At 54.8% G+C, this 25079-nt stretch overlaps 1 protein-coding gene across 3 annotated transcripts; it reads right to left on the bottom strand.

Annotated features, from left to right (window-relative positions):
- Window positions 1–83: 83 nt before the first annotated feature.
- AKT2 (AKT serine/threonine kinase 2) lies at window positions 84–24832 on the bottom strand. 3 transcript variants are annotated; one of them, XM_068910282.1, is made up of 14 exons: window positions 24586–24832; window positions 9313–9453; window positions 7299–7427; window positions 6969–7080; window positions 6329–6482; window positions 5508–5639; window positions 4581–4646; window positions 3854–3922; window positions 2789–2911; window positions 2130–2258; window positions 1286–1500; window positions 917–1004; window positions 637–739; window positions 84–181 (listed from the first exon to the last, which is right to left on the bottom strand). In XM_068910282.1, the coding sequence occupies exons 2-14, from the start codon at window positions 9356–9358 to the stop codon at window positions 102–104; spliced, it is 1446 nt and encodes a 481-aa protein (XP_068766383.1). In that variant the 5' UTR covers window positions 9359–9453; window positions 24586–24832; the 3' UTR covers window positions 84–101. The 3 variants fall into 3 exon arrangements, with proteins under 3 accessions (XP_068766383.1, XP_009668590.1, XP_009668591.1); XM_009670295.2 differs by lacking the exon at window positions 24586–24832 and adding an exon at window positions 11462–12096; XM_009670296.2 differs by lacking the exon at window positions 24586–24832 and adding an exon at window positions 9799–9900.
- Between the last annotated feature and the right edge of the window lie 247 nt (window positions 24833–25079).

The raw sequence follows: 25079 nt of genomic DNA, 5'->3' as shown, positions 1-25079 counted from the left end.
GTCCCAGGGGACTACAGCACCGAAGAGAAATCCACGTGACCAAACCCCAAAACGTCCTCCCCTCCTTGGAGCCCGAGTCCCCGCCACAGAAGCACTGCTGGTTATTCTCGTATGCTGGCGGAGTACGAGAACTGGGGGAAGTGTGTCCGCTGGTCGTTTTCCAGTGAGCCCATGTTGTCATCTGAAAAGCAGGGGATGGGAGAGGCGTTACAAGGGGGGAGGCTGCTGAAGCCTTTTGGTGCATTTGCAAGTCTTCCCCCCTCCCTCTGTGCTGCACGGGCTGTGTCCTCCAAGGCTAAGGAGGGAGGATGAGCGGGGCTGCAGCAGAGATGCCAGTCGGGATGGCCTGTGAACGCCCTGGGGTCCCTCGTGCCGTGCCCACGCAGCGCCAGGGACCCTGAGCTTTTATAAAGGTGCAACAGCCACACCGCCCAGGCTGAGCCCACTTGGTCACAGGGCTGTACTTGCCGCACGCCTTTGGAGATGCCTGTCGGCATGAGGGGAAGGGATGTAGGTGACACAGCAAGTTCCCAGCTCTGGATTTAGCTCAGCTGAGCTAAAACGTCGCCCAAGCAGCTGCCCTACGAGGCTGCCCTGGCTTTCAGCCTGGTTGGGGCATCCTCCTCAAGCACTCACATCGATCTGGTGGGGTGATAGTGATGGACTGTGCAGTGAACTCGTCGTCAAAATACCGCGTATCGATTTCAGATGTCACTTGTGGCTTGAACGGAGGGACCAGCTGAGGAAGAAGAAATGCCAGGCTCACCACACAGCACCATGGATAAATTCACTTCCAGAGGGTCACAAGCTTTCAGCAAGGCAGAAGCACGCCCCGCTCCATACTGCTCTTGCATCTACCACATCCGCTGCTGCCATTTAGCCCCTTTAAAGCGGTCACGATTCCTTCCCTTCTTACCTTTTTCTGAACCACATCCTGCCAGTTGATTGCAGCGAAGAAGCGATGCTCCATCACTTCCTTGGCATCGTTGGGACCTCCCCCTAGCCTGTGGGCACAGAGATGTGTCTCTACTGGTGGCAATGCCGCAGTCCTGCCTGCCAGCTTCAGGTTAACCAAGGGCATGATTCAAACTTGATTTCCGCAAACAGGGCTAGCTTTTCTCAGTTGCCATTACCCAATTGCTTCCACTGAAGTAACTGCACCCTGACTTTGAGGACAGTATCAGGGCCAAGAGTCTGCTTGGGATGGATGGGAGCTCTGCTGGTGCAGGTAAACCCGTAGCACATCAGGGACCCACGTGCCCAGCTCTGCTCGGCAGAGCCTTACCTCTGCTTGGGATCCTTCTTGAGCAGCCCAGCCAGCAGGGACTTGGCCTCAGGGCTCAGGGTCCGGGGAAAACGGATCTCTTCCATTAGGATCAGCTCAAAGAGGCGTTCATGGTCCTGGTTGTAGAAGGGGAGCCGACCGCACATCATTTCATACATGACAACACCCAGGCCCCACCAGTCCACAGCACGTCCGTAGTCGTTGTCCTCCAGGACCTGTGTGGGGAAGATGAGGGGAGGGAGCTCGTGAGCCCGCAGGGAACAGAACCGGCCAGCAACATGAATGCGGGAACAGCCAACCTGCTGAAGCGCTGGTGGTGCAAGGGAAGGGTTTCTGTAAATCCCCTTCTCTAGATACAATCACCATGCTATGACTACTACTCTAATAAAGGCAGGGCTTGTCCTTTAAAAACCCAGCTGAAAAGTTAGACTCTCAGGCCTTTGGAATAGCCTTCCAGAAAATAGCTTTCTTCTATCATTTGTTCCCACCTTGGATTCAAGAAAAGGCTGACAGTGTCCAGGAAAACTGAGTCCTCCTGAAAGAGGCTGGAACTAGAAGCACCTGGAGAACTCAGGTCCCTGCCACCCCATGGAGCAGGGTGATGCTCCAGCCACCCCACAGCCTCCATGCTTATCAGCTTCCTGGGCTCCCCCCACAACAGCAGCAGGGACAAACAGCAACATATGCTCAGCACAGGAAAACCAACGCTCTCCATACCACACTTTCGTCACAACTTATCTAGCCCGACAGGTCTATGGGCAAGATCTCTCCTTTGACACCACAATAGGGTTCTGGTTTTGATTAAAGCCTTGCTGCAGGAAGACACAGAAAAGGCTCCAAATACCTCTGGAGCCAGGTACTCTGGTGTGCCACAGAAGGTTTTCATGGTGGCTCCATCTGTGATGCCTTCCTTGCAGAGCCCAAAGTCTGTGATCTTGATGTGGCCATCTTTATCCAGCATGAGGTTTTCGAGCTGAAAGGCAGATGTGCAGAGAGACTCAGACCCGAACACTGAACTCTGAGCATGAGAACACGTTCAAATTAATGCTCCTCAAACACTCCACAGGGTACATGGGTCTCAGTGAATCCCCAGGGCTGGGCACAGTGGTTACACCTCACCTTGGCGCGTTCAGAGAGCAAGGCGCTCTGATGCAGCTGAACTCCAGCTCTGAGCTTTGGACTGGTCCTCTGCCCTCCCTCCTGCCCCAATACATCCAAAATACATCCCCAGCCCCACTTAAGAGAGAAGCTGACTGACTGCTCCTCGTTGCCCAAGATGTGCAAAAGGGGAATATGGCAGCCCACGTAAGTCACGTGGGGTGTTTCATCAGCCGGAAATCCTTTGAGGCCTGTTAGCACGATTTTCAGGGGTTTCCGAGGGCTGATTCCACCTGGAGCTGGGAATGACTCTACCCCAGAACATGGTCCCATGAAAATTACAAGTGTCAACGCTGACATGGATAAAGCTGCTGTTTATCAACACTGCTCCTGCCTTGGCGGTACCTTTATGTCTCTGTACACCACGTCCCTGGAGTGCAGATACTCCAGAGCAGACACTATTTCTGCACCATAGAAACGGGCCCGGTCCTCTGTGAACACACGCTCTCTTGAGAGGTGGAAAAACAGCTTGAGGAAAAGAAAACAGAACAGTAGCCTGTCAGCAAGTGCTTAAAACAGCAAAACCAGGGCTAATCACTCTCAGCAGCTCTGAGTACGCAGATAATGCGGTCATATGTGTCCTAAGCTCCTTGCCTTGAACATTCAAAATATTTACAGACCCCTGCTGCTGGCAAGAACGGCGCACATACACTCAAGGAGAACATAATGCTTTGCTTTTTACGCACAATCAAGAGAGATTCACAAACACAGGGGCACAATCAGTGCTGTGCCATCATCTGCATTTCCCTTAGCAAGAAAAGCACATTATGAGGCGGAAAAATAACGCTGGAAGTGATCCCAGGGCGGAACTCATCGCAGCAGGGAAACTAGCCATCAGCCAGCAATTGCTGCCAGGGCAATCGCGCCACCTTGGACAAACAGGTCAGGCCTGCGAGCATGATGCTATGGTGCCCAACACCTCAGCTGCCTTGAGAGGGAGCATGAGGCGGTGATGGTAAGCACAGAGCCCAAGGGTCCTGGTTCCTCACCTGGACATCTCGTTCTTAATAGGAACGGCCTTGTTTGCAAAATTGAGTGCGGGAAAGCTGAGCTCTGAGCAGAGAGCCTGCAGGGAGGAAAGGGGACCACAGAGCTGGGCAGGGAATGGTCTAGAGGGCAGCAGCACGTTCGACCTTGCAAAACACGTGCCAATAGGGGATTTGACTGTTGGCTATAAATATGCAGGGGAATCACTGAGGTGGGGGGAAGGTCTGTGGAAGTGAAATGCCATTCTTGCAGCAACGTCCAAGAATAAACTTGCCACAAATGAGCTGAGAATAGAAATTCAGCCACTGCTTGCAGACATCATCCTTCGAAGCTCAGGTGAAGGATCTGGTGCCCCCAGCCTGGCCCCCCCAGTCTGACTGGTCTCATTTGCAACCTCCTACCGTGCTGCATGGAAGATCTCACCTCTCCTCCGTTGGCATATTCCATGACGAAGCACAGCCGATCGTTTGTCTGAAAGGCGTATTTCAGTGCCTGCAACAGAAAAAGTCTCCAAGAAACTGCACCAGAGGGCTGCACGGCTTTATGTTTCTAGAGGTACTGTAAAGAGGAAAGTGTGGTTATGCGGGCTGCAGCTCTGGCAGCTCGCCAGCAGCTGGGAGGATAAACGGAGGAAGCATACTATATACTTGCCCTGCTCTCTTCCTAGGCATCTGCTGCTGGAAGCCACTGTCAGACCTGGGACACTGAGCAAACAGGACCTTTGGTCCAATCAAAGTCTGTGTACTCTCCAGGGCGGAAGGACCATAGCAAAGCCAGAGTTGCACTTAAATTCCTGCCACTTCCCCAGAGGCACCCTGAGAGCCTCCCGACAGTGGTGGGCAGGGCTCCCTCTGTGCAAGGGACCTCGCACAGGAGACGGCCACCTTCCAACAGCTATCAGCAAGGGGCCCAGCACAGGGATTTTTCTGCAAGCTGGAGGCCTAACACATCCTATCCCAAAGGCCTCATACGAGGAACAAGAGCTGAGGGCTGCTCACAGCCGAACCACACTGTCAAAGGCGGCGTGGCATCAAAAGGGGTCTTTTCAAGTCATGCCAGACATCTTGGTATGCTTCCTCTCCCTGCTCTGGGGATGGTATTTCTGAGTCACGGACCCTCGCTCCCTCTCAGGGCCACAAGCCACACTTACTGTCAGGAACGGGTGCCGGGTGTTCTGTAGCACTCTGCTCTCTGTGACCGTGTGCGCCACTTCATCCTGTATGGGGAAGGGACAAAGGGAAGAGAAACCGAGAGCTGTACCTTTCCACTTAAAGCTATTCAATCCCCCATTTCTGGGAAATCAGAGAATTCACACCGACACAGCTGATATATCAGCTGCTAAATATTCCAGTGACGAGCAGAAGAAATCAGTACTGGGATGAGAACACCATCCACAACTGGGTAAAGCGTTAAAGCCCTGGTATCTGCCCAAGCAGTTTGAATCGCTGCCGTGTGTATGTAACACAAAGGGAATGTCTCCACGGCACAGCTAGCGCTGGTGAGCAGCCCTAGGCTTAGCCTAGCCAAGGGACCAACCTTTGCACAGAGAAACTCTGCCCCCATCTTTGTCCCCCACCTCGCGCCTGCGGCATGCCCTGCAGCCCTCTGTGCTGCGAAGCTCTGAAATTCTTTCCGAGTCAACTGGATCAGCTGTAGGAGAATGCATCTGTCCTTGCTGCGGAAGGGCACTGAATCCCCACTGCTAGCCCAGCATCAAACCTCCAAACGCAGGCCTTAGCTTTGCCTTTCTGAACAGTTAAGGGGACTGCAAAAGACTTGGATAGGAGCCCAAGTTAACTACATGGCAACGCCCCCCAGATAAAGGTGAGCGAATGAAAGAAAACACAAAAGGGAAAGAGAGCCATACACAAACAGAACATGCAGTGTTACCTAACTGTACATTACAACACATGCTTGCAGTTTTGAAATAAGACTAGTTCTTGGAATCCCCTGACTTTTATAACCAATTATGAGCTGGCAATCATTTGGCATCTTAGGAAACATGTTTTGAAAGCGATCCCCTAAGCCCCACCAACTCCAAGCTCTCCCCCACCCCCAGCCTTTGCTCGATACATACTTTCGCAATGATGACCTCTTTCCGTAGGATCTTCATCGCGTAATAGCGACCAGTGGCCTTTTCCCGCACTAAGATGACTTTGCCAAAAGTGCCTTTTCCCAGGAGCTTCAGGTAATCAAAATCATTCATAGTCTGTGGAGAAAGACAAGATGGAGATGAGAGTTCACAGTGTGGGCAAATGGGATCTGAGACAGGAAAGCTCTCACAAGCTGCTCAGTTGAAAACTTAGATCTATTTCACCCCCAATTATCACAGTAACAGAGTTAGAAATGAGCACCATTGGGCTGAGGTTTGTCCCATTGGAAAGACAGCACCAGGCCCAGACCAAAAGCGAACGGAAGTGGCACCTCAGCCCCTTGGTGCTGGAGACGCACATCAGCACCGCGCAGTAGTCGTCTCTCCCTTGTCATTCAGTCACAATCTATCACCTGCCAGTATGGAGTAATCGCACAGGTTCTCGCTTGCTCCTGTGCCAACAATGTGACAACCTACTCCACAGCTGGCTACAGCAGGAGAAGACTTTGTGCCAAGAGCATATTCAGGACAGCAGGAGTGTAAAGGAGGACTGCTGCAGATGACGTCACCCACCCACGCTTTCCACCCTCCAGCCTGTGGAATTTCAGCTCACCTTCCTTGCACGAGGGCCCTTGATTAGCAGGGTTGTTCCAGACAAGGCCTCCCTGGGGCCTCTGTACAGCTGTACTTCAGGAACCCCAAGGTGCAGGTTTGTTCATTTTTCCAGGCTGGCTCAGGGGCAAAGCACCCACTCTAGGCATCCCACCACCCCTCCCCCAAAAAGGACCATGCTCTGGGTGCCTTACTGCTTTTGCACGTGTTTTGCTCACAGCCACTTCCATCTCTTCAGCTCCCGTGCTGTCATTAGGGGAACCACACTTATAATCCATCGTGTCTACTTCCGGCTCCTGATTCTTTAAGCTGTTTGCTACAGTCTGAATGGCTCGCATCCACTCTTCTCTAAGGAGAAAACAGACTCAGTAAGGCACTGCTGCACTTTGCTTGTTGTAGCTCAGACATTAGCTCAGGGAGGGCACGGGATAGGGAGGTGCCGAGGATCACGCCACTACAAGGAAAACTGCACTCTCCCTTCAACCTTCTGCAGCAGGTAGATGGATTCACAGTCAACAGCTTTCAGGGCCTCGAGCCCTCCCTGGGCTACAGCCAACACAATACGCTACTTGTCGCTTCCATGGATTTTGTAATTAACAATAGAAACCGTTCTCTCTTTTTAAAAAAAAAAGAAAGGAAAAAGCTAGGTGGCACACAATGCCTTCTTCCCAGGGCAAGGACACCTTGTTCCCAAAGGAAGGAGCCATTCCAACTACTCCCTGCATGGGTAGGGGGAGAGGGAGCCTCACTGCAGAAGCATGGGAGCCTGAGGCTCACAATCATGCGGGAAAGGAGCTCTGCTTCCTACCCACCCACAGGCAGAGCCGTGCCTACCGCTCTTCAGGAGAGTCCACATGAAAGGTCCTTTCGATGACTGTTGTCCACTGCAAGCATCGGATGACAAAAGTGTTGGGCCGGGGCCGCTCAGTCTTCATCAGCTGGCACTCTGGGAGGGTAAAGAGGGAAGGGGTTGGTTTAGGGCCAAAGAAACCATGCCCTCACCCCAACCCCAGGGAGCAGGTCCCCTAAGGACATCAGGGCTGAAAACACCACCCAGCCAACCCTTCTGAACTTTCAGAAGTCTCTGTTCAATGCTGGCTTGTCACTGCTCGTTCACATGCATTGAGAGCGCTGAACACGGCTGCACCGGATGGGCCGACATACCTGCTACCGAGAAGTTGTTCAGTGGTGGCAAGCTGTGATCAGACGTCTCAGGCCTCTCCTTGTAGCCGATGAAGGAACCATCGCTTTTCAGCAGAAAATACCTGGGGCGCCACGTTTTAATGTATTCTCCTGCAAGAGAGGAGAGGTGGGCCGAGGTGACCGCCTGCCCCAGCCAGTACGCTGGCCGCACTGAAACGCTTCCCATTGCCGGTGGACAGAGGCATTGCTCCAGAAAGGTGAGAACTGCTGCTCTACTCTCTCTGCCTTTGCCACTCAGCCACGGGCTGATTCAGGGACAACCATGGCCACATGTTCTCCCCCTTGCTCACGCCCAGCACTGCTCAGATGCAATCCAGCGAGCCTGGATTCTCTCTGAACGACTTGAAAAAACATTTAAAAAAGAGCCCACGTGTTCTCCAAGTCCTGCAGCCCACCAGGCATCCACCCCTGAGGAGCTGGCAGAGGGAGGGAGGGGGGTGTTGCAGGGGACTTTGGGCACTGTACAAGCACCCTCCCCACGAGTGTACAGGTGGTGCCATTGCTGTGAGACCCCTGATGGGGAATTAGGTGACCATTTTCCTTTATGCTATTTGGAAATAATGGAAATCCTTCTGCTATTTCCAGCCTGTGAAACTCCCCATAAAGCAGATAACTACTGTTATTTAAGAAAGGCATGAAAAGGAAGCAAAGGCAGGCTTAAGTGTTAACTTAGCCTCAAGAAGGGCAGATCCCAGGATTCACACTCTGGGTCCCTTTCCTTAGTAGCTGTGGACTTGCAATAAGGGACAGAGCACAGCTTTGCACTGCCTCAGACCTTCTCTGAAAGCTCCAAAGTCATCCCAAACCGACCTCCGTAGAGTGCTGCAGCAAGGCAAGGCTGCTGACAACTCAACACAGCGCTGCAGGTACAGAAATAGCATTGGGCAGAGGCCTAGCTTCACCCCCTCGCCTCCCCCTCCTGCTGCTAGCTATATTTGTCTGAGGAAGGAGGAATCTGCTAGCCCCCTGGGGCATGGAGAACATGGACATGGGTCTATCTGGCTAAGCTGCTGGGGAAGCAGGCTGGAGAAAGCCAGCTGGAGGAAGACAGCTTTTAGACCTGCTCCCCCTGCCAGCTCCTTCTGCAAAACCCCCTCAGCAAGGAAAGGAAAAATAGAGCCACCTTCAACATTTCTAAAAATAAAATCCCACACGCACGCAGCTGCTACAATGCCTCGGCGCTCCCAATATTCTGTGAACACTAAAAATAAAAGGTCTATCTGGGGGTCTCATCAGGGATGCAGGGCAGCGTGCCACAGCTCGCGCGAAACGTGGCTGCTGCTTTTGCTGTCTCACCAGCCACTGCTTTGCAGGCTGTGTTACAAGCCACACTTCTGGGCAGGCTAGAAGGTTTGCAGAAACACTTGGAGATTGTCTTTTGGGTTCCCACACCTAAGGCAAAAAACAACGCTGCTGGAATATTTGCTCACGGCATGGACCAGACCTTGCCAAACACCCAACACAGCAGAGATGCTGCTTGTACTGAGCTGCCAGGCTGAGCCAGGAGCAGATGAAAGCTTTCTCCAAACACCACTTCAGCCAAAGGAAAGGCTTCCCAGGCTTTGGATCAGGCCCTGGATACCACGCAGCGAGGCTCTGGCACATGAGCCAGCTCACAAAGCCTGGAAGGGAAGCCATGTGGTGCCGCAGGCTGCCCCTTTCCTGTCTATCCATGGCATCCGAACCTGTTTGAGTTGCCTTCCCCATGCCCTATTTGGGGGAGGGAAGGGATGGATTCGCCTGGGGGAGAGGGGAGCCCCCTGCACTTGCGCTTGTGAAAGGTTAAATCACCGGTAACTTGAAACCGGAGCTCTCCTTTTCCAGTAGCAGCTGCAGTACAGGATTCCCCGCGGTGACCTGGGCTTGGAGGGGTGCCACCACCGAGGCAAAGCTGGCTTCCCAGTTCGCTGGTAAGCTGGCCAGGCCTCAGGGAAGCAGCGTCCTAGCTCTTATAAACTGGGGGATTTATCCTTACCTCTCTTGTGCAGCCAGCCCTCCTTGATGACCGAGACTTCGTTCATGATGGTGCCACAGGTTCTTGCCTCCTTTCCGCGGCAGGACCTGGGAACTGGCTAGTGCTACCAGCTGCAGGAGGAGTGGTGCAAGAAGACGCAACCTGTGGGAGAAGAGAAGCGCTTGCAAGGTCTGACAGCAGCGCAGGTGCAGCCAGCAAAGCTCCTCCAGGGTTTCACCAGCTTCTGCCTGCCCTTCCATCCATTCAGTGGCAAGATGGAGCTGCTGCTTCAAACTCGGTAAGCGCTTTCCAATCAGCTCTGTGCCAAGAACAGCTTCACCGGATGGTAGGAGAGCGCGGGATGCCTAGATTCATGCCGGCACTGCCAGACCCCCCTCTCCCCCCTGCTCTTCTTGCACGGCAGGGATGTATCCCGAGAGATGCTCTCCTGCCCAAGAGATCTTCTGCAGCGACAGCACAGGTGGGAGGACTTATGCAGGGCCTCACCTGGACACGCAGGTACGCACCAAGTCTGCACACGTTTGTGTCGAGTAATCTGCATGAGCCCGCAGCAAAGCAGCGGCTTTCACGCTGGCAAGGGGAGGTGGCCAGCTTCGGCACGAAGCCACCCCCACACGACGATTAAAAACTCCCCCACTGCAGCAGAGCTGGTTTCCATAAACACAAGTCAAAAATAACCAGGCAGCACGTCTACAAATGCACCTGGAGATGAAAGGATGGATGTGGAGCCCCTGGACTCTGGCTATCTGCTCAGAACCACCTAGATGCTTTCACCTCTATTTTAAATGTCCCTTTCACCCTTATCTCACCACAACACTATGCGCTACCATCACAAATGATAACAAGCCTTGCGAGATACGAAGCACCAGTTGCACATGCTCAGATCAAAGACGCTGGTGGGGAAAACACATGCACACCACAGGCGAGATCCCTTACAAAACAAACAGCTAGAGAAAAATTAATCGGACTCACCTGACAGGATTAACTCCTGGGGGCAGAGCCAGCCCGCAAGCAGGGCCACAGAGAGGGGCAAGGGAAAACGGACTCTGCGCGCGGCGCGGCCAGGACGTGGTTGGCCAAAGGGAGCTGAGGACAGGGAACGTGCCCCCGTCCTGGCTGCGGCGGCCCCCGCGTACAAGACCGCGGCCGGAAGGGATTATCTCCCCAAGAATGCGCGTTAAAGCCTGCGGCAAACTTCCTAAGCAGGAAGCCATCTCCTAAAACGGGCTGAGGAGGGCCCACCGCCCCGTCTCGTTCAGCAGCTGCCCGCAGCACAGCTCCCGGGCAGGCGCGCGGCCGCTGGCTGCGAGACGCGGAGCGCCCTATCTCGGGGCAGCCCGACTTTCACCTTGTGGCTTTCTGCAAAGCTGCAGAGAGGGTGGGAAAACGGAGCAGCGGGGCTGCGCTGAGACTCGACGATCCTGCTCAAACCCGTTAAAGGGCGCTTCCTGAGTTGACACAAGGACAAAACGCACGGTGCGTAGCCAAGAAACGGCGTGGGAAGGTAAACACCAGCAGCACCGCAGGCCCACAGACCTTCTGGCATCTTAATTCGCTGGACACCCGGATATCTAGCACAGTGCCACCTCCTCCAGGTTTCCCAAAGTCACCTTGGGCTCGGTCCTGCCAGCCTCCCCGACCCACTCCCCTGCACCTGCCGCTGGCTCTAATACAGCACGACACGCAATAGCAGCGGAGCGGGGAACATCGGGACAAAAACTTACAGCTCCTCTCGTTCCGGGGACGACCGCTCCGGGAACGCTCTGCCCACTAGCTAGGTTCATCCGCGCACAGGATTTCAGCCTTTCTGGCAACATCCACGCTTGCCTTCACGAGCCAAGCGGGAGCCGAAGACAGGAGACCGAGCAAGAGGAGAATGGGAACGACACAGCCAAACCCACAGCGTTCGAGCAGGAACGGGAGACTAGACGCGAACAGGCCACAAGCACCAGACAACGCTTCCGCGGGCACAGCGCTCTCCTGCCGAGCCCGAGCTAGGACACGGATCCCTCCGTAGTAGCTTAGCGCAACTGCGTTGGATCCGACCCAGCATCCGCAACTCCCAGACCTCCCAACTAATTTAAAACCTGCTCAGTTGTTTCACCTGCAACTCGCTGTCTCCAAACTATTTCCCTGCCTTAAGTCTCACCTTTAAAGCTCCCTCCTCACACAAGGCTGCACATCCCGCTTCGCCAGTCGTTGCTCCTCTCCGCCGTGCTGCTGCCACTGGGGGCGAGGATGTTTCCAAAGGGGACTTATTCGGGGGGAGGCGGGGAGAGGAAGGGAAGCAACGGGTGAAATGTCACGGCCTGGCTGTTTGCTCAGGCTCCCGGGAACCGCGAGCGGGAGCAACTGTTGCTGCGGCTGCTCCAGCCCAAAGCTCCAGCCCATTCAGTGAAAGAGCTGCACGGCTCGCCAAGAATTCCCTGGCCTCCCAGACCTTCTCCCCTTGCCAGCTCTCCAAATCGGCTCGAGTACCCTCAAACCCTGACACTTTCCCCTGAGAAGTCGCTGGCGACGCGTTACAAAGCTTCGCCCCCTTCGTTCTGGCGCGTGAGAGCGGGCAGAGCAGGGGGCAGAAGGGGAAGTCTCCTCCCTTGCTCCTGCTCCTCCCGTTCATCAGTCCAACAGGCTGGGTCATTCACGCACGGTCCATTTCGGAAAGCGTCTTCCCATCAGCTTCCCTGACACCTGAGGAGACCACGCACGAGCATCACAACTAACGCGTAAGGTCAGAAGGGGAAGGACCCGCTTCGAGCCTATTGCAAACGAGGTCCTGCCACAGCAAAGCAGCTAGCTCGGATTCCCGAGTAAAACCAAACCAAAACGTAAGTGTTGGGCACTGCCGCACAGCCCGGGGGGCTGCGCGCACACGAAATACAGCTCTGGCAATTGCAAGTGCTTGGGAATCAAAGTACGTTGCTCCAAGGCAAGTGTTATTTGCATCATTGTATACAGGGAATAAAATAAATAAAAACCCCAGAAGCCAAAGACAACAGGAGAGTCTCTGATGCACTTAAAGCCCTTTGACAGCAAAAACCGCTAAGCAATTTGCTTATGGCTGAACTAAGCCTGGGAGAACGACGGATGCAAACCCTGAGGTTCCCCATTCCTGGCTCCGAATTCGGACCCGGCGCTCTCGCTGCTGGCTTTCCCCCGGCAGAGCGTTACCAAACGCAGCGCAACGGCAAGGAGTGCTTTGTTTACAATTAAGATACACAAACAGAAAACGAGCAACTCGGCCCTGGGCGAGTACAGCATCCGCAACTCCCTCTGCACATCCCAGGCACGGAGAGCCCAGCTCACTTGGGGAAGAGGATTTCAACTTACGGCTACTGCCAGCGCGTAACGGCGGACAGAACCCGGGGACGGGGGGCTCCGCTGCTGGCAGCGGACAAGTTCACACCAAACTGCCGCTGCCCGCTAAGCAACGGCACACAAAATTCAGCAAACAAAGCCGGGTGTTGCAACCGGGTTTTGCTCACAGACGTAACAGTGCTAAAGGTTCAACAACAGCGTCCCCTCTCCTGGCGGGCTGGGGAGATCCCCGAGAAGCACGGCAGGGCGGAGGAAGCCCTCGGGAGGCACGCAGAGCCTCTCCCTCCTATGGGAGCGAGGCTTTTCCCTGCACGGAAACGCAGGGAGAGGAGCGGCGGCCGCTTACCCCAGAGACTCACGCGCCGCGGGAGTCCGTCGCCGGTGGCGCACGTCCGCCGCCTCCTCCTGCCGCGCGCGAGTGGCGTTCGCAGGAGGTGAGGACGCGGCGCGGCGAAGGCAGGGGAGGGATCGGCTGCACAGAGGCAGCCAGGCGATCGGGGCAGAGCCCACGCGGGCAAGAGAAGGGACCCGTCAGCGCGCAGAGCCGCTCGTTTCCAAAGCGGTCCCGGGACCCCAGAGCCCACTCCCCAAACGGCCAGGAGCAGCCCAGCGCTTCGGCAGGTCTCAGCAGGGCGACCGAAACGGCGCTCCTCAGCCACGCGAGCCGCTGTTCGGGGGCGTCCCGCTCCTGCTTCAGTCCCACCACATTTCCCAGTGTTACTATTTCCTAACAAATTAACACGCTGGAGAAGTAAGGCACAGGGAAGGCTGCTGCTGAGGATGCCACAGGGAGACAACACTAGCTTACATCCCATAGAAAAAAAACACAAGTGCAATAGGCAGCCCTGAAGTTCTTGCACTGAAAGAGAGAGAACTTTCTCTCTTTCCAGCTCTTTTCAGCCCATCAAGGACCAGCCCCACACACCTGGGGAGAAGATGCACGTACAGCAAGTAATGCAGCAGGTCCACTTTGAGTTCATACCAAACTTAAAAGATGTGCACAGACAAAACATCCAGATAAGTATTTTACAAAGGAAAGAACAACCCAAACCCATTTTAATGAACAGGGAGATCAAAGCCCTAGGAAGCTGGTTAACACTGTTCTGTCCAAGTCAAGAGCAGAGCTCAAGCCAAGTGCTCCCTCCTAAATCAGCAGTGAGAGCGCTGGAGAACTCGGGCTGTCCCCCGTAAAACGCCTCCTGACAGCACCCATCCCACGGCTCTTCCACCCAAGGGTGTTTGCGTCATTCGACGCAATCAGCGCCGCCTCACCTCCCCCTAAACCCAGGCACAGAAAGGTGCCCTGCCACGGGTTTGCGGCAGAGCAGAGCAAGCAACAGCTCCGGCCCAACAGCAAGTGTTAAATTCTGCAAGATTATCAAAATACGTTATCGGCAGTGATATTTCCAGCGTGCTCCAAGATCGCACAAGGATCTCGGGACAGCCAAGCCCCTGAAAGGTTGCAGGCTTTTGCTCCATCCCATAGGGGCTGCTTGAGGAAAGCAGCCCTTACACCAGGCTGCATCATCTTCTGCGCTCAGGGATGCTCAGAGAGAGCGCCCAGAGCAAGAGGAGGCAAGAGCTTTGCTACAGCAATAAGATCTTTACTACAGTTCACCAGGTGCAGACCAAAACCTTTCTGAAGACGGCAATGCAGAAACACTGCAAGGTCATAACATAACCCCTAACCAGTCTGGATCTTGCATTTAAACCATCATGACTGTGTCCAAATCACAGGTAGAAAGCTCAACCGTTCTTGCACTGCTGAGTTATCTTCCTTTGGGGAATGCAAAAAATTACACGATCACACCTGGCCCTAGTTGTACCTGTGGCAAAGGGGGAGGGGGGAACAAAACAAAACACCACACCAAGGCAGGAGAACACCATTGTACTTTCAGAAGCTTGTAAGGCATCCGATAGCTTTTTTTAATATCGCTGAAACCCAATCTATCCCCCCAGCGCGTTTCTGCCAACCTCACAGCAGCCCACACCCCCATCACGACCGAGCCAAGTACGAGCACAGGGCAGGGATGAAGGTGGATTTGTGTTGATATTCCAGGCCACGCATTTCAACACGGGACAAACATCCGCCAGGGCAGCCGCCACCGAACGAGGAGGGCCAGAGCGCCGAGCGCGTCCTAACCCCAGCACCCAAATCCGGCAGGGCCCGCCAGCCAGGCTCCCCAGCCACTCGGGAGCTCCAAATCCCCAAGGAGTTTGCAATCTAAAACCGGTCACCGTTTATCCCCAGCCGTTAAACAAGCCTCAGCGTCCAAGCCCAGCGCCTACGCCGGTGCTCGTACACGTAGCGAGCCCGCAGACAGCGTTTGCGCTCCGCGGTTTCTGGCGGCCCGATCCCGTGGGCGAGTCTAACCCCACGGGACACCCGGCGCGGTGGCACAAGCGGGGCCTCGAGCATCCAAAATTCACGTGGGGGTTTTGTAACCCTCTGCCCTCGCCGGGCAGCCGCACCGAGCGCGAAACACCGAGCGTCTCTCCCTTCTCGGGCACCCGCCAGCCTGCACCCTGCGGCGTTTGGAAACGGGGAGGAAGCAGCCAAACAACTGCCAGCCTTTGCCAAGCTTTGAAAAAAAACCCAAAAGGGCTAAAACCCTGAGCCAGGAGACCGCGACAGCAGCAAGCCACGCAGCCAGGACTGGACTATTGATTTCCAGATGGGAATGAGCTACCGTTTCTCCAGCTCTCAAACAGCCGGCCGAGCTGAACCCCGGAGAGACGCGCTCCCAGAGCGCGCAGAAGCTCTGGCAAACCACTCGCCTATGTAATTAAAAAGGAAACAGAGCAAGAACGCCGCTGCAAAAGAGAAGCATGGAAAAGGCCAGAGCGGCACAAGATGTTTTCAATGAGAGGTATCGCTCCCCGTCTTCACGTGCAAGCCAGGCTGATGACACGTTTTCTGGAAGAGGCGGCCCAGAAAAAGGGGCTGGAACCAATTTCCGTGCTGTCCTGAAGAGGCGGAGGGCGAGACCGACTGCATCCAGCGTCCCGCAAGGACTTGCGGATCTGGACCAGATCTATTGCTAACGGACACACCACAAACAAGATCACAAGACAGGCTTTAAAATCGCATTAAAGGTTACTAAAAACAGCCCCCCAAGGGAGCGATTTGACAGGTAGTCTCCTGCGTTTGCAGTTTTTTAGGGTCACAACAGCGTCAGCTCATTCTGCAGTGTGAAGCCCGTCTCCAATCTCCTGGAAACCATCCAAAGGCTAACAGCACGCATCTCAAGTTATCCCACCTGAGCCAGGCCACCACGCGTCAAACACCCCCGAAGAACAGAAAGACACTCCGAATTTAACAGTCCAGGACAGCCCTGGCCAAGCAACCAGCGAAAACGCGTCCGTCACAAGTGAAACGGCTTCCAGTGTTAAAACCGAGCAGGGAACCTTTAGCAAAAGTCTCCGTCTCAGAGCTGCAGCTCCCAATTCAGTAAAGCGCAGGTGATTAACCCTCTCCTCCTCCCACCTCTGCTCGCCGTTCCAGCTCTAGACAAGCGTACCACCTCGCAGATCTTGTGCGAGGTGCTGAACCCATATAATATGCCCTGAATTCCAGTAGCATTTACAGGCAACTTCTGCCTTGCAAAAAAATTGCTCTAGATAAATCACTGAACTGCCTGCAGGCTCTGGTAAGAAACTCAGTCTCCATGGAAATAAACTCAGCAGTTGAGGCTGAAAAATGCCTTCAACAATGACCTGCTCCGATGGCGTAGACTGAGGTCAGAGAACTTTTCCAGCCATTGCTGCCTAAAGCCCGGTTGCTTCTAGACGATGAGGAATTAAATTTCTCCTCTGTGACACGATATCCTAGCTAATGGCCTGCAAAGTCAATATGCTCACTTCATCTACAGGACCATTAAAAAAAAAAAAAAACTATCAAGCACAAAGCAGTAATGTTTTGTCCTACAAAAAGAGGTCTCTCCTTCAGGAAGGCACCAAAAATACAGAGCAGCTGTACAAAGTCCTCGCACAGCAGAGGCTGTCCGGCTGGGCACGCTCTCCGGCAGCCAGGGCCGCTGCCACCGCCACCCTCTCCTCTAGAGAGTCGTGAGTCCAAAACGCTTCCTTTCACCCCGTCCGCTGGGGTGAAGCCAGCCCCGAGGCTGGTCCTCACCGCAGCTGATGGGCTCAGATTGGTGCAGGGTAGCGGAGCGCTCTGTTGACCAGCCGGGTGACTCAGCTAAGCGCGCATGAAAGCTGTTTACACACGTCAGGATGCGCTGCAGAAGAGAGGCAGAGGAGAAGTTCATGACAGTGGGATATGCACCCCAGTCCAGTGGGGTTTTGGGTGAAAATGGCCAAGTTATGGGCAGCTCTCATGCTGACCATAACAACGTGGCTGCAGAAGCAAATGAACCGGCCAAGTGCCAGCTCCGTCAGGAGATCTTTGAAGCCAGGATCACCTCCTTTCCGAGAGGTGGACCTGTCCCCCCCGTGGTGTCCCAAAGCACCTGGGATGTGTCCTCTGGCTCTCAGACATGCAAAGGTCTCATCAGGTGACATGCACAGGCATTCCCGGTTCAAGGCGGAGGAGAGCTCTTGACGTTTCACCAATGCCCAGAGCAGATCCCTGCAAGGTGGCTGTTCTCGGGGGCCCTGGGAAACAACCCTGCTCCTCTCTACAGGCACCAGACAGGCTGTCAGGAGCGTGTGTTTATGGATGGATTCAGCTCTTCCTTCCTGCGGCTTGGCAGTTAGTAGAACAAGAGGTTTAATAAAGCAGAAGTGATTCCAATGGATTGTCCAATATCCAACAACCCTCTCCGGGCAACCTCTCCTACTGTTCCTTGTGCAGTGCAAACAGGAGTTTATTTTATTCTCCACAAAGGCAATAAAATGCACCTATTTACCAATTCTTTGGCCTTCTAGGACACCAGGGCGCACAAGAACAAAGGCGGCTGGAGAAAAACAAGCTGAGACACACAAACGCACACAAGCACGCACAAAGCTGGAGGTGGCTAGCAAGGCTCCGAACCTTGGCTTGGCGGCAGGAGCTAGAGCCCAGCTATCCCACAAGGCGAGGAACTGCGCCCAGCCAGCCCAAACGCCGCTCGCTCCGCCACGGCCGCCACATCCTGCACCGCTGCAGCGTTGCGCGCGTCCGTTGGCCAAGCAGCTGCAACATCAACACGAGAAAAGGAGGTTTGCAACAAGAGGGGGGGAAAAAAACAAAACCCACGTGTGCCTGGCTGACAGCGCGACGGCCGTGATGCAGAGCTGTTTGCTTTCAGCTTCCAGGCTCTCTAGTACACAAGAGCCTTATATTCACCTGAGTCGCGAGACGCCTGGTACAGAGGGTGCCTGGTCACCCGTGACTCACTGCTCTGGAAAACAGAGCATATCTATAGCTACTATACAGAACGTACCGCTCCCCCCGCTTTGATCTACCTCCAGGCTGGTGGCTCCTTCATACTCTTCAACACCTATTTAATTTACTGGAATTACTTTGCAAAAGGCACCATGCAGCTAACTCTGGGCTTCTTTTTACCTATTACAGCAATCCCTACAAGCCCTGCTGGGCAGATCTGCGTGCACACAGCGTGACAGAAGCACGCGTCCTTAGAGCAAGACAGAAGGGATCACGCTCCCAACCTGCACGCCAAGGAACCAACGTCTCCTGGTTTAAGCAGCTGTCCAAGATGCACTGTAAGAAATCTACTTCTTGCAGGTACTTCGGAGATGCAAATACCTCAACACACTCGATTTCTGTGCACTTGATGTGACAGGCAGCTCTAAGACACAGCTCCCATGAAATGGGTCAGTCAAAGCACAAGCACAGGCACCAAGTCCCCTTAATCTGAAATTTGCAGGCAGCTCAGTGCTAAAATTTGGAATTCTTTCCATGCTAGAAGTACACACTGAAACTAACTTGTAAAAGAAGGAAAAACGAGCAGCACTGGGTAGATTTGCTTTTTAACTCCTTGGAGAAATAAAAGTTGCATTAACTACTTTAACATACCGTGACTGATGGCTTCCCTGAGCATCACCAAGCAATGACATTCAACACAATCATTAATGACAGCTTCAAAGGAGAACGGGGTGGGGTAGCCCTTCTCCCCATCACGAAGCAGAATTCAGTCATCACGACTAGGTTTGGGAGACAAAGACATCGCTGAAAGCAACAAGCCCCTGCTCAAATCCATCCCACAGCTGCACCAGCTGAAGGGATGCGCCGAGCAAGTGTCCTCAAGTGCCCGTTAACTGTTGCAGAAGGAAGGGGCAGGGAGAGCCAGGTCCCGGTTATTACTTGGTTATTACTTATGCCCTCTTCGACGAAGCTAAGGAGTTTAAAGTGAAAGCCTGAAGTTGGATATGATTGACCCCACAGCTGTTATTACCACCTCTCTGCAGGTACAGTTCTGCAGAAGACCATGCACACACATCGCGGCTGCTCCAGCACACAGCCCTCTTGGCACAAATCTGTGTCCATCAGCAATTTAAACCAGCGGTCTGGAGAGCAGCAATGGGGGCTTGAGCATTTGTTTCTCCCTAGAGCTCTAGGTGAGGGCTGACCTCCAGCACAGGCATGGAGCAGGAGAGCACAAACATCTTAAATCACTGCAGGAATCACCAGGGCACATGCCAGTTAGAGCGAAGTGGAGGACAAAGGACAGCACAGGAGCTTGCGAGCCACCCAGCTCCCACTCCCACATCTGCTCCATTGCACTGCGCGTGTCATTTAGGGAAACCTCCATCTGCAGAGGAGGGACTTTGCCAAGTGGATTTCAGGACTGTGTGTGGCCACGTGCAAGAGTCCGGGAGATTCAATAGCAAACCTCAAGTGAAGATAAAGAATCTCCATGCTGCAGTTAAGAGCTCATGTGTTTCAAGCCAGGACTGAGAGAGAGAACACTGGATCCCAGGGGAAAAAAACAAAAAAAAAAAAAACCACACACACCACCACCATGCTTGATTCTGGAGGTAAACCCTTTCTTTACACAGGACACGTGGCAGCACCCAACACTAAAAACAAAGAAATAAAGGCGTGCTGAGCTTTGCAACCAGCTTCCAAAGTTGCCTGCGTACCTAGCACATGGGACAGATCAACTGTCCTCACCGCAAGCCTGTCCCTGCTCACTGTCCAGCCCCTGCAAAGCTTGGTTGGAACAGGACAGAATGGCCCAGTCAGAGAAATAAGACCAAAGAGATGTCCTGTCTCCAGCTCTAGTGAGAAGTGAGTGACCTGACAGTCAAGACTGCACCATCCGCGAGGCACAAGCACAGGACCGTCCGTGGCAGCAGGATGGAGCCGATGCAACAGGTCAATGCTGACGAGCCTGGGGCAAGGCTCAAACCTGCGAGCAGAGACAACAAAGCGCAGTGAGATGCAGCCACCACATCTGCTCTCTGTAGCGATCCTCTACATTTCAACACGGTCCATTCTGTGCTTGGTGCTGAAAAGGCAAATTTTAAATGCCACAAATGTCCAGGGATTTCTGGCTGCAGAAGAGAGGGACCGCACGCTCTAGCGGGACGCTGTTTACTAGCGGAGAACTCTCAATCCAATCGTCCGTGCAAACATTTTGGTGCTAAACACACAGGGTATTATTTCAGAAAGGCGAAATGTGGCCTAGATCAAGCACCTCACAGGGAGAACCAGAGCTCCCATTAGTCTTGAACCTGCCATCCACCATGCTCCCAAGACCGAGGGCAACGGCTGTATGACCTGGGAACGGACTTCCAGCTTTGCAGCACAAGTCCCAGCCCAGTCCATCCCTTAGCTTCCCTTCTTCAAGGGGAAGATCCTGCCCTACCAAGCGAGGATGCTATTATATTTACATTGTCCAAGACACGCAGACAGGTGTCAGTTAATGCTTTGTGCTGTCCACTGCATTGAGGACACACATCCAAGTCCAGCCGAACGTATTCCCAGCCACCCGTTCAGGCCACCGAGCAGTCAGTTAAAAACATCTAACCCAGGTAAACACGGCCAGGAAGTGACACACATTGCAACAGCCTGCCTAACCTTTATTACTGATGTGCAAAATATCCAGCCCGGGACAAGTCAGAGGATGTGTCATTTCTTACTGGCCACATTACAGGGCTAGTGTGTTTCCAAGCCAGCTTTTCAGGAACTTAAATACTGACTGCCTCTTTCAACACTGATGCCTATCAGATAAATACGCTCCCATCGCACCCGAGTAGGCTGAGCTGGTGGCAAGCGGAGACTGCTGTAGGCTGAGCCTTTGAATTAAGCAGAGTGAGGCAAATACATTGTTTCCAGCAAGCTCTGAGTATCACTTTACCTCCAAATCCGAACATTCCCAGACGTGCAGATTCACAGCCCAGATCTGGCATTTTCCCAACAACTGGAAGACTCGAGGGCCAGGTGCTGGGACCCAGAGCTTTCCGGCCATCCCAGAGTTGGGGAATTCACAGTCCGCCGCGAGGACGCAGAGGCTCCCTACCTGATCTTCCCCGCGCACGCTTCGGACACGCGATGCAGCCCCCAAAACCAGAAAGAATCAGGGCTTCTCTCTCCTCCTGCTCGACGTCAGAGGCGAGGAGCTGACCTGGATGGCAGATGAGCCCCCACCAGCCGCCTGCTCCACCGTGGCGGGGGCCGAACATTAGAGTCGATGAACCAAGGGCTGATCGGCGCCGACAGCTCCTGCGTTCCAGCGTTTGCCGTGGGTCACGGTCTTGGCCAGAGCACGGTGCAGCGTAACCGCTACCATCAGTGAAGCGGTGCCATCTCCGTCTCGCACCCTCCCACCGCCTCAAACACGCGGCTCTACAGGAAAAATAACCCGTCCCCTCCACCGACCCCCCAGCTGAGACACGAAGCGGCCGCAGCTCTGCCTTCTTCAAGTGGGAAGGGCAGAACGAGGACTGAAGCGCCTGCAAGAGGATCACGCAGCTAAACCCATTATTTCAGATCTGCTGGAGTTACCGCAAGTCCCTGCACACTTGTCTAAAGCTTATTTCCCGATTACGTCGCGAGCAGGAGGGACAGAGGCCTCGCTCCCCCCGCAGCGTTGGGGTTGCTGTCCTGCTGATAGATGCCCGCAGGTAGCACTTGCCCGTTTCTGAGAAATGCAGAGATTTGACCTTGAATGCATTCTCTGTCCCAAACGCAGAAGAAACTGTCTCATTCATATTTTACAGTTATTTTTCCCCTGTTAAACTCTTTGTCTGAGTTTTTAGTTTCTCGTACAGTCCCCAGGTGGTGGTCTATTAAATGCAATAACCACTGTGCGCTTTCAAAAGGGTCTCAGGGAGCTGGGCAGAGCCAGGCAGCCAGCCACACGCTCCCCACAAGGTGGAGTTCATACCCACTTGCAAAATGAGAAAATAAAGATGCTCGACTCAGGGTTATGCAGCAAGCTCGCGACGGAGAGAAAAAACAAGATGAGATGTCCTGGTTTCCTCTCACCAGGGCTCATCACCAGACCTGCTCCCCTCAGCATGGAGCAGAATCCAAGTGTCATTTCTATGCCCTCTTTTGACTGACTACGCATCCCAGGCAGCCAATGTATTGGCCGAAAATTCAGAAGGAGGGCTGAGAGAGAAGCATCTGCAGAATTTCCACTAAGCAGCAGTATGCACCCAACATTGCTCTTTTACCTCTATTGCTGTGGAAAACCACAAATCCCATCCAGGTCTCCGCAGCCTACTGTGTCTGTCCTTTCTGTACTTGAAAAGCTCTGGTTACACATTCAGCTTGCTACTATTACTTTTAATTCAAGCAGGATAGTTAAGGCCCCTAATTGCTTATAACTGACCCTTGATTATATTTTTATGCAGTTACTGCATCTGGCCAAGCTGAGCCTCCTGAACCCAGAGACGTGGCTTGTGGCACAAAGCTGGCCATGAGCTCCTCTAAGACAAATTTGAGGCTTAAACCAAGAATATTCAGCACTAAAGAGAAGAGGCCTCCCTCAACGACTCTAATATAATATGAAAAGCACAGCTGATTTTTAAAAAAAGTCACTGTTTTCTTATACTTTAAGATAATTATGATAGTGAAAGAATCATGGGTCAGGAATTTCCAACAGCCCGAAGTGTAAAACTTCACTGTTTACTCTGCCTCTCCTAAACCCCAGGAAAGTCCCATTTCAGCACCCTCGCCACCCCCACGAGCACCTCATGAGCTGCGATTCCCAATACAACCCTGCTGATGGGACTGGAGGCACCTGCTGCCCCCAGCACAAATGAGAAGCCGGAACGAGCGGAGGCTGTCGAACGCCTGTTCATACATCTGAACCCGCTTGCAAGCCAGCACATAAGTGTGTTTTCAAAGCCCTGACCATTATACTTAGGTATTTTTAGCAAAGGCCACAGTTTATTATATGGCTTTCCTCCACTGACACAAAACCATATTTGCAATCGAGGGATTCTGATCACAAGATAGAAGCCACAAGAGAGGTTTCCAGGCATACACCAGAGCACAGAGATAAAAATACAGAACTTGCATAGTTGGGTGTGTTTAAGTGTTTAACAGCACTTTACACCAATTGAAAACAAAGCCAAAGATGAGCTTTAAAGATTTGCATCTCTAACTGCCACAGCACGCATCCTGTCCTGTGGATGAATGGCGAGGGGCAAAAGCTTTCAAAGAAGCATGGAGCAACAGAAAGGACGCTTCTCCAGCGTCAGGGTGCCAGACGGCCCGAGAAACGCAGCGTCCCCCTACCGAAACGGCACTGTCCGAGCCCCGTCCTTGAGGGGCAAAGCACAGAGCAATTGGGAGAAATAACTGCAGCACGTACATCTTCCTCCAGTGGCACAAAAGGAAAGGCAAAGGCGGTTTCATAGCAGGGCGAGGGGGGTCAGGCACCGCCAGACCCTGCTCCAGGAGCACTGCTGCTCCAAGCAGGGGCTGATACCGCATTTAAACGGAGACAAACCCCTCACGTGTTCCTGCTCCGGGAGCGCCTAGAGGGAAGCGGCCCCGGGCACAGCCGCCAGCCCCTCGGGGATGGGAAGGGGCCTCCTGCCAGAGGAGACGGAGGGTACCAGCACCGGGAAGAGGAGGGTCGGACAGCACCGCTCCTCCCCGGATGGGGAGGGAGTCTGACGCCCCGGTGCAGCCCCCCAGCCGCAGCTCCCCCAATCCAGGCCCCCCCCATAGCAGGGACACCCCCCCAGGCTACAAAACCCCCTCCCAAACCCAGTCTCCCCCACGGCTGAGCCCCACAACAACCCCCCTGAGCCTGCAAGGAGCCCCCCAACCCAGTCCCGTATGACAGAGGCCCCCAGCAGCCCCCCCAGCCTACAAAGACCCCCCCAAACCAGTTGCCCCTAAAACAAGACCCTCCCCAAACCCAGCCCATCTGAAAGGAGCCTCCCCCAGGCCTGCAGCCCACGCCCGAGACCCCAAAATCACCCCCAACAACCCCCAAGACTCCCCCCCAAAGCCAACCTCCGTGGCAAAGCCCCCCCAGCCTTCAAGGCTTCCCCCCCCCCAAGCAGAGTCCCCAGACAAACCCTCCAGCCGGTCAGCCCCCTCCCCAAAAGCAAATCCCCACGGCCAAGCCCCCCCAAGCCGGCAATTCCCCCCCAATCTAGCCTCCCCCACGGCAGAGCCCCCCAGACAGGCCCCCCCCAACCTGCAAGTCCTCCCCCCCAAATCCAGCCCAGTGGGGAAGCCTCCCCACCCCCCAATTCAGGCCCACAGACCTCCCGTCACCCCCCCCCCCAACGGCGGGTGGTTCGCTCCCCGCAGCATCCCTCTCCCCCAACTCCCGGAGGCGGGTGGGTCCATTCCGGGCCGAGGGGGTCCGCGCCCCGCCCCCCCCCACGGGAGGCGCGGGTGGTTTGGTCCCCGCGGCGCCCCTCAGGGGCCGAGCGGGTCCACTCCGCAGCGCGGGGGTGCTCCGCCCCCTCGCCCCTCCCGGGGGGCGCGGATGGTGCGGTCCCCGCGGCGCCCAGCGGGGGGCGGGCGGGTCCATTGCGCGCGGCGGGAGGGGGAAAGCGGTGCCGGCTCCTCACCTGTCATGGACGCCGCAGGCCCGGTCGGCTGCCGTTGCTCATCCCGGTCCCGGCGGGGCCCCCCGCTTCGCCTTATCAGGCCCGACGGCGCCCGCGCTCCCGGAAACCCCGCCCCCTCCGAGCCCACGCACGCAGGAAGCGGAGATGGGCGGGGGGGGTGAGGGGGACGCAGAGGGAAGGACCCCACTCACCTCCCCGGGGCCGCACTGCGCACGCGCCGCGCGGCGACGCCGACGGCGCATGCGTCGCGCGCCCTTGAGTCGACCACGTCCGCACCCAGGGCGGCGGAGGCCCCGCCCACTTCCGCCGCGCCTCATTTGCATACATTTGCATAACGCCCATCACCCCAGTCCGGCCGTGGAGGGCGGGGGGCAGAGCAGGGACCCTGCAGCGCGCGCCCCCCCCCCCCCCAAGGGCCCTGACCCCAGCTGGCTCCCACACCCGCAGACCCAAGCGTCCTGGCATGCAACGAGCTGCGGCGGCCTCAGCTCCCG

Source organism: Struthio camelus, chromosome 16, assembly GCF_040807025.1.
Source record: "Struthio camelus isolate bStrCam1 chromosome 16, bStrCam1.hap1, whole genome shotgun sequence".
Lineage (NCBI taxonomy): Eukaryota > Metazoa > Chordata > Aves > Struthioniformes > Struthionidae > Struthio > Struthio camelus.
This window is presented reverse-complemented; position numbering and strand designations above follow the sequence as displayed.

Bases quoted from the DNA above. Each gene is read 5' to 3' on its own strand.
- AKT2 (XM_068910282.1), bottom strand. From the start codon at position 9,358: ATGAACGAAGTCTCGGTCATCAAGGAGGGCTGGCTGCACAAGAGAG. The intron at 2,912-3,853 runs GTGAGATCTTCC...CTTTTCCTCAAG, and splicing joins AATATGCCAACGGAGGAGAG to CTGTTTTTCCACCTCTCAAG. The intron at 2,259-2,788 runs GTACCGCCAAGG...TCTGCCTTTCAG, and splicing joins TGGTGTACAGAGACATAAAG to CTCGAAAACCTCATGCTGGA.